Below are 12,587 nucleotides of genomic sequence, written 5' to 3' on the forward strand. Positions count from 1 at the left end.
ATGATAAAAGGAGAATTGAGTGATTAAAACCCTAAACACTGAGCGAATTGAGTGAATACACATCCGGTGAGGGGTTCAATTGCTCAATTCTATGTTCTTGCATCTCATGTTGTATCTTCTTGCAAGTTGTTTGTTGATTAGTTTTGAAAAGTTCAATTCAATCCTTTGGATATTGGTTTTAATGCATAAACTCTTTGCAATTGCCTCAAACCCTTCTTGTGATGGATTGGAATTTCATAGTTTATTTTACCAACTCCGTGCATAGTACATGGTAGTAGTAACCCTTAGGATAATTCATACTTTTAGGTAGTACATAGAATAAATCGTTTTCCCTTCATCTATCTCCTTTGAGTTTGTTTAGCATGAGGACATGCTAGTGTTTAAGTGTGGGCGAATTGATGAATCTATATTTGATGATGATTTTTGGTTGAAATCGAATGGATTTCATTATATAAACTTGAACTTATTCCACTAAATGGCATGCATTTGAACTTTTCTCTAATTTGTGCTTGATTATGAAAACATGCTCTTTTGTACCTAATTTGATTAATTTTATTCCAATTACCTTCCATTTGATGCCTTGATGTTATTTGTGAGTGATTTCAGAGGTATAAGACAGGAATGGCATGGAGAAAATGGAAGAAGAGCATTCAAAGTGGAGGAACCATGAAGAATCAAAGGAGAAGAGCTTAGCCTAGTGTGCGTACGCAAAGACATGCATGCGTGCGCACAGCCGTCAATTTATAGCCATGCGTGCGCGTGAGCCGCACTGTGCGCGTCACGCGTTCCATCTAAGCATCGCCTAGTGTGCGTGCGCACGACCTCCTGTGTGTACGCACGGGTCGAGATTTTTCGTAGGGTGTGTGGACGCACAGACGTGTGCGTCCGCACAGGTGGACGCACATGCCTTCATTAAAATAGCACGTGACTCGCGATTTTGATGGATTTGAGGCCCATTTCTGAAGCCATTTAGCTCATAAGGAAGGGAGAATGAAGAGGATATGAGAGCATAACATTAGAATAGCTTAGGAGTAGTGGTAGATAGTTTTTAGTGTAGTTTTTCTTTAAGTTTTTCATCATCTTCTCTACTAGGGTTTATACTAGGATTTTTACATTCAAGTTCCATTTCAATTTTGATCTTGGATTTTCCTAATTCCCATTGTAAGTATCTCTTGCTATTACTCTTTATAGTTACATTGTTCTTACACTTTTGTATAGTTCAAGTTATAGTTCAATTTAACTTCTCCTTTGCAATTTCTATTTCTTGTTGATGAAATTAATGTTTGATGATTGTTACATGCTTTCTTGAGTCTTTATTGTTGATTGAGATCATTTGTTGCTTTTGGTTTCAAGCTTTTTTTCATTTTTCCCATATTTAAGCTTTTTTCCCACCAAGTGTTTGACAAAATGACAAGCATGATATTGGGCTAGTTTTCTATCTCTTGACTTGGGAAAAGTGAGCAATCGGGTTCCTAGAGTTGGAATATCCAACATTTAGTGTCAATTTTGGATTGTTAATTGTTCTTGTTCCCACTAATGCTATGTTGTTGCTAAGTTAATTAGCAAGCAATTTAGGATTTGTGGGTTAAGAACACTTATGCTTATTTAACTTACTTTCTGATGTGAGAGTTAATCAAATGAGATTGATCCATTCTAATTGGCATAGTTGTGGTTCCAACATGGAAAGGTGATGTGCGAGAATTTGTCTTTCAACAAATTTCCTTCCGGCAAGTGCACCGAATTGTCGTCAAGTAAAAACTCACAAAAGAATGAGGTCGAATCCCACAGGGATTGGTAGATCGATCAATTATAATTGGTGAATTATACTAGTTGAGCGAAATCGAAAGTGAAATTGGAATTTCAGAAAGTAAAATTGGCGGAAAACTTAAATTGCAAGAAATTAAAAGGACGGAAAATTAAATTGCAGGGAATTAAAGTGCCGAAGCTTAAATTGTAAGAAAGTAAATGGAAAGGGGGAATTAGCATGAAATTAAAGAGCATAAAGTAAACAGAATGGGTAGATCAGAGAATGGGGTATTCATTAAGTTCATGAGATGTACAATTCTCGGATCAAGTTCATTTTCATCTCTTCCGCAATCAATAGATTCATTGATCTCCTTGGCAATCTTAAGTGATTGGATCCCAATTCCTTGGCTCACCAATCTCTCTAAGCATGAACAATTGCCCAATTCCTTGATTTAAGTGCTCATGGGAAGAGATGAAGTTTGGTCACTGATTATACCACACAAATTCATAGATCAAAGTGTTGGTAGGATTACATGTCACTATATCCATCCAAACCCCAATCTAATCCAATGTGAGAAAGCATTTCTAGCATGATCTCCTCATTCCTCTTCCAAGGTTCTGAGGAGATCCAACTATGATAGCTTCTTTCCAAAGATAACTACCCAATTGGATGAAGACCAAAAGCTTTCTAGTAAAATCAAGAGAAAAGAAAGAAGAAGATGAATGAAAACTAATATTGATCTATTAAATTACACAGAGCTCCCTAACCCAATGAAAGGGGTTTAGTTGTTCATAGCTCTAAAAATGGAAATTGGAATTTGCAAATACATTCTGAAATTCAAATGCAGTAAATGAAAACAGGAAAAATGGAAAAAATAGTGTAAAAGTCCCCTCTAACTTAAATTCTAAGCTATTTATACACTTTCTTCCATTGATATTCAAGCCTTGAATTGGGCTTTTGGCCTTGATGGAATTGGATTAAAGATGGGTCCGATTGGTTGCCCTTAGTGTTGAGAAGAGATCCGTGTAAAATTTGACTCCTGATGCTTCACGTTTGAGTCAACGTTTAAAGGCCAACATTGACTCAAACGCCATTCTGAACAAACCAGTGAAACCATAAAGATTGTTGTCACTTGCGTTTGACTCAACGTTGGAGGGCCAACGTTTAGCTTGTCCACGCATATGCGTGCTTCACGCGTCTGCACAAAAGGGTCAAAAATTGCTCATCCACGCATACGCGTGCTTCACGCGTCCGCGTGCATGCAAATTTTTCATTCTTCAGCTTCAGAGGACGTTGGCCTCAGCGTTGGACCCCCAACGTATCCTCCAACGTTGGCATTATCACGCGTGCGCGTACTCCATGCTAACGCGTAAACTGTCTTTTTTTCTATCCATGCGTACGCGTGCTTCACGCCTTCACGTGAAATCTGAGATTTTTCTTAGTCACGCATATGCGTACACCATGCTTACGCGTGCATTGCCTTGTTTTTAATCCACGCGTAAGCGTCACTGACGCGTATGTGTCGATTTCAAAAATTTTAAATCAAAATTATGGGCTGAGCATCGCGGACGTTGGAGGCTAGCATTTGAGGAAACGTTGGACCTTCAACGTTCAATTCTGACGCGTACGCGTTACCCACGCGTACGCGGGGATGGTCAATTTTTCGCCATTCCACGCATGCGCGTGACGCACGCTTGCGCACGGATAACAAATTTTGCTTTTTTCACGCGTATGCGTCATTGACGCGTACGCGTCACCCAAAATTTCCTTAGCTCCAGAATTGAATTTTTCATCACCATGTTGGGGGTAACGTTGGATGTCAAATGCTACCTCAAACGTGAGCATCAGCCATGCGTGCGTGTGCACAAGGATGCATGCGTATGCACAAGAAGGACATCAACATGCATGCGTGCGTACGACCACCTGTGCGTACGCACAAGAACCCAAGCAGAAGGAGTCCAGAGCATCGCAAAGTGTGCGTGCGCACAACCTACCTGGGCGTACGCACAAGTGGAAATTCAGCCAAGTGTGCAGACGCACACACTTGTGCGTCCGCACAGGTTCCAGCGCATGGCTCCATTAAAAAAATGCACGTGACTCACGATTTTGGGGCTTTCTTGACCCATCTCTGAAGTGTTGGAGGCTTGTTGGAGAGGCTATATGAAGGGGAATGCAACACATATGAAGAGGGCCATCTTAGAATAGTTTTACATAGTAGGAGTAGGAGTAGTGTAGATTAGGAAATTCTCTTTTAGGGTTTTAATTAGGGTTTGTAGAATTTTATACTTCAAGTTTGATTTTGGATTCTAGCAATTGCTTGTAAGTATTTCTTTAATTTCTCTTTCAATTACATTACTTGTTCTACACTTTCATATATTTTATTCTCTCTTGTCAATATTTACATAGTCTTGCAATTTTAGATTCCTAGTTGTTTAATTTGATGTATGATGGCTTTTATATGTTTGTTTGAGTTGCTTTTATTGATTTTGAGCATTTGTGATTCATAGCTTTCATTAATTTACCAAATTTGCCATGTTTTATGTTTATGCCCACTATGTTTATAGAATTTAATTGTGATTGGATGATGTGAATAGTATAGCACCTAGTACAATTTTGTCCTAATTGTTCATGTTAATTTTTGCAATGTTGAAAATTAGGAATAGAACTAGGAAAATTTTATGAAAATTACATCCATCACAACATACATACATATAGGAAATAAGTTTGGTGAAACAAAAAGAAATTTTCATGAAACCCTTCTTAGGGCGTGCCATTGATTGAATTGAAAAATTGTCTTTCAACTTGCTTGAAGCATCCTTTTTCATAGAACATAGAAAAGAGCTAGAACAACATACCTTGTGAGTTTTTGAGCTTAAATGAGTGGTTACACATTTTAACCACTAATTTTGTTCATTGAGTGTTATATCTCATCTATGATTGTAATCTTGGTTTTGCTTGATTCTTTATTTCCAATATTTGATGTCTTGAATGCATTTAGCATGATTGAGGCCATTTTTGAATTAAACTCACTCACCTATATAGCCTTACCCTTGCATCTACCATTATTAACCCCTTTGAGCTCGTTAAACCCCTTTGTTCTAATTGTAACCACATCAAAACCCTAAGCAAAAGACCATAATTTACCTTGAATTGCATCTTTGATTAGCTTAGGTTGAGATGTGTGCGTCATTTAAGTGTGGGAGAAATTTTGAGAAACATTGGTAGAGAAAAAATTTTGTTTTGGGAAATTATTGAAAAATTTGGAAAATGGGTGCATATTCATGTATCAATCTGCTTCAACCATATGCATTTGTCATAGAAAAAGAAAAACAAAATAGAAAAAATATATATATGAAAAAAAATAATAAGAGGGGACAAAGGTTGCCCCAAAGAAAAGAAAAAAAATGAATAAGAAATGCATATGTGTTTTGAGTAGAAACTAAGGCATGAATGTGTGTGTGAAAAGAAGTAATGGGTGACTAGAATGCATTTTTGTGGGTTGATTGATATAGGTTGAGTTGGATACTTGAGCTAATCAAAGATTCAATCCTTTAGTCCACTTAGCCAAACACTCGTCCTACCCTTACCCCGACCCCATTACAACCTTCTAAAGACCTCATGATACTTGCATACATGCATCAAATACGTGTTGATTGTTAGATGAAAAGCAATTCCTTGAAAGCATGATTAAATGAGACTTGAGTGATTAAACCCTAAACACTGAGAGAATAGAGTGTAAACACATCCGGTGAGGGGTTCGATCGCTCAATTCTATGTTTTTGTTCCTTATATTGTATCTTCTTGCAAGTTGTTTGGTTGTTAGTTTGAAAATCTCAATTCAAGTCTTTGGATTTTGGTTATATTGTTATATTTTCTTACCTAGCCCTAAGGTCTTATCTTGGATTGATTCGAACTCTCTTGTTTGTTTACACCAAATCAATAGGACATTATAGATAGATATATATAGATAGTATATAGCATAGATACATGCATATAGATAGTGCATTCAATAAGTTGTTTCCCTTTTATCCTTCTCCTTTGTATGTGTTTAGCATGAGGACATGCTATTGTTTAAGTGTGCGGGAGTTGATGAATCCATATTTGACGATTTATTTTGGTTTGATTCGAATGGATTTCATCACATAAACAAACACTTATTCACTAAAATAGCATGCTTTTGTATTTTCTCCCAAAATTGTGCTTAATTATGAAAACATGCTCTTTTGTGCTTATTTTGACTAATTTCATTCCATTTACCTTCCATTTGATACCTTGATGTTATTTGTGAGTGATTTCAGATGAATCAGGTAGGAATGGCTTGGTGGGAATGGAAGAGGAGTACACAATTGGGAGGAAGCATGAAGAAAACAAAGGAGGAGAGCTCAGCCATGCGTGCGTGCGCACAAGGATGCGTACGTACACACAAGAAGGACATCAACATGCGTGTGTGCGCACAACCACCTGTGCGTACGCACAAGAACCCAAGCAGAAAGAGTCCAGAGCATCGCAAAGTGTGCATGCGCACAACCCTCTGTACGTACGCACAAGTGGAAATTCAGCGTAGTGTGCAGACGCACACACCTGTGCGTCCGCACAGGTCCCAGTGTATGGCTCCATTAAAAACGCACGTGACTCATGATTTTGGGACTTTCCTGGCCCATTTCTGAAGTGCTGGAGGCTGGTTGGAGAGGCTATATGAAGGGGAATGCAACACATATGAAGAGGGCCATCTTAGAGTAGTTTTACATAGTAGTAGTAGGAGTAGTGTAGATTAGGAAATTCTCTTTTAGGGTTTTAATTAAGGTTTGTAGAATTTTATACTTCAAGTTTGATTTTGGATTCTAGCAATTGCATTGTAAGTATTTCTTTAATTTCTCTTTCAATTACATTACTTGTTCTACACTTTCATACATTTTACTCTCTCTTGTCAATATTTATATAGTCTTGTAATTTTGGATTCCTAGTTATTTAATTTGACGTTTGATGGCTTTTATATGTTTGTTTGAGTTGCTTTTATTGATTTTGAGCATTTGTGATGCATAGCTTTCATTAATTTACCAAATTTGCCATGTTTTATGTTTATGCCCACTATTTGTTTGATGAAATGCCAATCTTGATTATGGGGTAATTTCCACCCCTTGGATTGGGAAAATTGAGTCTATGGATTACTAGAGCCATAATGTCCAACATTTAGTGATAATTCTTGGGAAGTTAGTTGATTCTTGTTTCTATTAAAGCTAGCCTTTTATCAACTAGTTTGGTAAGTTAGTTAGAACTTATGGATTAAGGTCAATTATGCTTGCTTGACTTACTCCTCGATGTTGGGGTTAACTAGGCAAGATTAACTCATGATAATTATCATAGTTGTGGTTATGGCAAGGAAGGGATTCCATAACTCATCCCAAGTCAAGGTTCCATTTATGTTTTGAACTGCCTTTTCTCTCACTTTAAAGCTTTACTTGTTCATATTACATACATAGTTCTTTTATTCCTTTATTGCTTTGTTAATTGCAATTTTGTCTTGTTCTTTAATCTCTTTATTTCTTTATTGTTTTTTTTTCATTGAAAACCCTTTGCTTTCCACAACCAAAATTGTATGCACTTGTTGTCACTAGTTCCAAGGGAGAATGACTCGGGGGTTCAAATACTCTCGGTTAAATTGGTTTGAATTGTGACATTATCTTAGATTGAATTTTGATTGAGAGGATCCATTTCCGGTTTGGACTATACTCACAACGGAATTACTTTATCTAGTCTTCTAAATCGGCATAGATTCTCTCTATCAGCTAGCGTCAATGGAAACAAGAGTCAATTAACTACCCAAGAATCACCAGTAAATGTCGGACAATATGACTCTAGTATCCTAGTAACTCAAACCACAAGCCAAGGTGTGAAAATCTACTCAAAACCTAAAGTTGGCATTTTCACAAACACCTTGTGTGCATAAAAGTAAAACATGGAAAATTTGCAAAGCAAAATAGAAAACTATAACCAACTATCAACAAAACCAAACATAAACAAGCAATCAAACATAAAAGAAGCATGACACATAAAATTCATTTATCAAAACTTCAAGAAACACAAAATTGTAATTATGAACAAGTAACTTGAACCAAAAGGAAATGAAAGTAAAATTGCTATAATTAAAGAGGAAATTGAGACTACTTACAATTAAAGAAGCAAAATCAAAGATCAAAGCTTGCTATAAAATGCTACAATGGAAATGGAAAATGAAACCCTAAGAGAGCAATGCTACACTACTCCTACTCCTACTCCTAATTACTCTCTAAAACTATCTAAGTGAGCTCTCTATGCCTAATGCCTTCATATGTCTTCAATCCTCCTTCATATAGCACTTCATTTCAGCCATGAGCCTTTAAAAATTGGGCCAAAAAGCCTCAGAAAACGCACAGCACGCGTTTCATTATTGAAATCACGTGCAGGGACCTGTGCAGACGCACAGATGTGTGCGTCCGCACACTTGGCTGAATGTTGACCTGTGCGTACGCACACATGAAAATCCGTTCTTGTGCACACGCATGCAAGCTCGTGCGCACGCACACTTCGCTATGTGTGCTTCTCCTTATTTTCTTCATGTTTTCTTCCTTGTACATGCCTCCTTCCACTTTTAGCTATCCATTCTTGCCTCCAAGGCTTGAAATCACTCAGCAAACATGTCATGGCATCAATCGGAATAAAAGTGGAATTAAATTGCTCATTTCAAGCACAAAATTGCATGTTTTCACCTTTAGGATCAAATCGGGGACAAAACACAAAAGTATCCTATTTTGGTGCTTAAGTGTGAGTTCATGTGCTAGAATCCATCTAAATTTAGTCAAAATATACCATCAAATATGGACTCATCAGGCGCCAATGTTCCGAGGGTTACCTAAAACTGAAGGTCGATCTCAGATGAGATCTTCGGGTGTGATCGGAGTTGTTGGGTCCGACTTGCTGGATCTGGAGATGCTGCCAATCCTTGATCACCGGAGGGTGGTGGTACTTGCAAGAGACTCTGATGCTTAAGTTAGCACGGGCTTTAGGCAGGTTTTTTAGTAGAATTGGAATATGAGTTATACCTTGGTGCTCCAATGTATTTATAGTAGTATGGAGTAACCTCCCTTGAGATAAGTTAGTTATCTTATCTTATCTTTTTTGTGGGTGAGTCCACTTATCTTTTGGCCAGCCACCTTCAAGTGGGCTATGATCTTCTGCTTTTGGGCCTGCTTAGGCCCTTATAGCGATTTGGTCGAGCTCTTTGACGAGCCAACCTTATAAGAGGTCGGTCGTTCTTGTCTTCGTCCAACCCGGATCGCATAGCTCGACCCAAGGTATGAACATGCAGGTCAGGCTTTTCATGTTGAGTATAGATTGGCACTTATCCAGGTTTATTTCAATGCCTCTCTGGGTTAGCATAAACCCTAAGAATTTGCCAGCCTCTACCGTGAAGGTACATTTTGTAGGGTTTAACCTCATCCCGTGCCTCCTTATGGTGTAGAATACTTCGGTCAGGTCAGATAGCAGTGTTTCTTCTTTTTGGGTTTTGATTAGCATGTCATCCACGTAGACTTCCATCAGCTTTCCGATGTGGTCGGCAGATACCCTGTTCATTAACCTCTGATATGTGGCCCCCGCGTTCTTTAGTCCGAACACATTACTACATAGCAGTAGTTTGCTTTCTGGGTTAGGAACGAGGTCTTCTCCTGATCGGGTTTATGCATTGGTATTTAATTATACACCGAGTAGGCGTCCATGAAGGAAAGGCATTTGTATCCTGACGATGCGTCGACCAAGGTATCGATGTTTGGGAGGGGGTAGGGGTCTTTTGGGCAGGCTTTATTGAGGTCAGTGCAGTCTACACACATTCGCCATTTTCCATTTGGCTTTTTTACCAGTACGACGTTGGTTAGCCACAGTGGATACTTAACCTCCATTATGAACCTTGCCTCGCGCAAGGCTTGCACTTGTTCCTCCACGACTTGCCATCTCTCCGTAACGAGCTTCCTGCATTTTTGTTGTATTGGTCGAGACTTGGGGTACACTGCCAGCTTGTGGCACATTAGGCCGGGATCTCTGCCAGGCATGTCAGTGGCTTTCCAGGCGAAGAGGTCAGAGTTTTCCTTTAAGAGCTTGACTAACATCCCCTTTAGGTTCTCCTTTAGGTTCGCTCTTATGCTTGTTGTTTTGTCAGGGGTGTCCTCGGCTTGTACCTCTTCGGTCTCGCACTCTGGGCGAGGATGGTGTTCTTTACGAACCCAGGCTCCTCCGAGCTCAATGGTGTTGGTCTCTTTTCCTCTGGGATCGCCTTTTATGTTCAGACTTTCATTGTAGCATCGTGGTGCGAGTTTCTGGTCTCCCCTAATGGTAGCTATACCCTTTGTGGTTGGAAACTTCATGTACAGGTATGGAGTGGAGACTACTGCAGCGAGCTGGTTTAGGGTTGTTCGTCCTATGAGGGCATTGTACGTGGAATTCACATCGACCACGATGTAGTCTATGCTTAGCGTCCTGGACCGGGCTCCCTTCTCGAAGGTAGTATGTAGTGGGATGTACCCGACGGGTTGGATCGGAGCATCTCCCAGCCCGAATAGGCTGTTGGGATATGCTCTCAATTCTTTTTCCTCGAGCCCGAGCTTGTCAAAGGCGGTTTTGAATAGGATATCTGCCGAGCTTCCCTGGTCGACCAGCGTTCGATGGAGGTTGGCATTGGCTAATATGATAGTGATAACCATAGGGTCGTCATGCCCGGGGATGACGCCGGTGGCATCTTCCTTGGTGAAAGAGATGGTGGGGAGGTCGGGTAACTTATCCCCTTCTCCCACGTGGTATACCTCTTTGAGGTGCCTTTTGCGGGATGACTTTGAGATTCCTCCTCCAGCGAATCCTCCGTTGATAATGTGAATGTGCCTCTCTGGGGTGTGAGGGGGGCATTCGGTCTGCCCTCCCTCTTTGTCCCGTCTCTTTTTCCAAGGGTCATCCGATCTGCTCGCTAAGAACCGATCTAGTCTTCCTTCTCGAGCTAACTTCTCGATGACGTTCATCAAGTCGTAGCATTCGTTGGTAGAATGTCCATAGATTTTGTGGTATTCCCAGTACTCGGTAAGACTTCCTCCCCTTTTGTGCTTGATTAGACAGGGTAGTGGGATCTTTTCTGTGTTGCATATCTCCCTGTAGACGTCTACGAGGGAAACCCGAAGGGGGTATAGTTATGGTACTTACTAGGTTTTTCTGTGGGTTGATCCTCCTTTTTTCTTGGCTCTTTGTCCTTGTCCCGAGATGGGTAGGAGGAGCTAGTTTTAGAGGTTTCCCCTAGTCGAGAGTTCTCCTCCATGTTAATGTATTTTTCGGCCTGCTCTTGTACCTCGTTTAAGGACGCAAGGTGTTTCTTGGATATAGATTGGCTGAAGGGTCCCTCTCGCAGGCCGTTGATAAGTCCCACAATTACTGCTTCTGTAGGGAGGTTTTGTATATCGAGGCATGCCTTATTAAATCTTTCCATGTAGTTTCGGAGGCTTTCCTGGTCTCCTTGTTTGATTCCCAACAGGCTTAGAGCATGTTTGGCTTTGTCTCTTTGAATAGAGAACCTGGCTAGGAACTTCTTGGCGAGATCAACAAATTTTGTAATCGACCTTGGGGATAGGCTGTCGAACCACTTTATGGCCGTTTTGGTGAGAGTGGTTGGGAAGGCCTTGCAGTGAGTAGCGTCCGAGGCGTCCGTGAGATACATCTGGCTTCTAAAGTTGCTGAGATGATGGCTTGGGTCGAATGTTCCGTCGTACGGGGGCATGTCAGGGGCTTTGAAGTCCTTTGGGACCATTGCCTTTATAATTTCCTCTGTGAATGGGTCTTGTTCTCTGTGGGGACTGTCTTCACGGTTGGATCGAATAGTCCTGGTCTTAAGGTCGGCTTTGAGCTTCTGAAGTTTTTCTTCTAGCTTTTTGCGCTGTTTTGTTTCTCTTCGCAGGTCTCACTTGGCTTCCCGTTGTCATTCGGCCTCTCGCTCAAGCTGTTTGAGGCGATCTTGTTACTCACAGATGGCGTTTAGGATCTTCGTGTTTTGAGGTTGTTTGTCCCTTTTGGAGTGGTGCGCTTCCTTGGATGATGATGGTGTGAAATCTGCATTTTTTACTGTTGTGCCGTCTTCCAACTCGGAGGTGTCATCGTTGTTAGGAGTGTTACTTGCCATGATGATGGGATGACTTCCAGGTCCCCAGCAACGGCGCCAATGTTCCGAGGGTTACCTAAAACGTAGTGGTCGATCTTGGACGAGATCTTCTGGTTCGGTTGAGTCTGCCGCATCCGACATGAGGGAGCTGAGGTGCTGCCGGTCCTCGACCACGGGCGGGTGGTGGTACCTACAAGAGACTCCGATGCTTAAGTTAGTATGGGCTTTAGGCAAGTTTTTTGTAGAATTGGAGTATGAGTTATACCTGGGGGTTCCAGTGTACCTATAGTGGTGTTTTGACGATCTTCCTTGAGATGGGATCGTTATCTTATCTTATCTTTTGTGGGCGAGGTGATATCCTTTGCCAACCGTTTTCTAGTAGGCGGTGGCTCTTCAATTTGGGCCTCTTTGGAGGTCTTCCGGCCTCTTTACAAAGAGGTTGATAGTAGGCCAACCTTTCATGAGGTCGGTCCTTTTGTCTTCGGCCAATCCGGCCCCAAAACTCGGGCCGGGGTATGCACAGGCACCTTGTAGTAACCTTTTCTCAAGACTTCAATAATCTTGTAAGGCCCTTTCCAATTGGCTTCCAATTTTCCTTCACCCGACCTTTGCACTCTGATGTCATTTCTTATCAGAAAGAGGTCGTATATAGTGAAATTTTTTTATGACTTTTTT

The 12,587-nt window shown here is 40.7% G+C and overlaps 1 protein-coding gene across 1 annotated transcript; it reads right to left on the minus strand.

The window, feature by feature from the left end:
- Positions 10,926–11,564, minus strand: LOC107607261. The gene has a single exon (XM_016309233.1). The coding sequence runs from the start codon at positions 11,562–11,564 to the stop codon at positions 10,926–10,928; it is 639 nt and encodes a 212-aa protein (XP_016164719.1).

The sequence above is a fragment of the Arachis ipaensis genome, chromosome B07 (genome assembly GCF_000816755.2).
Source record: "Arachis ipaensis cultivar K30076 chromosome B07, Araip1.1, whole genome shotgun sequence".
In the NCBI taxonomy this organism is placed as follows: domain Eukaryota; kingdom Viridiplantae; phylum Streptophyta; class Magnoliopsida; order Fabales; family Fabaceae; genus Arachis; species Arachis ipaensis.

Bases quoted from the DNA above. Each gene is read 5' to 3' on its own strand.
- LOC107607261 (XM_016309233.1), bottom strand. From the start codon at position 11,564: ATGGTCCCAAAGGACTTCAAAGCCCCTGACATGCCCCCGTACGACGGA.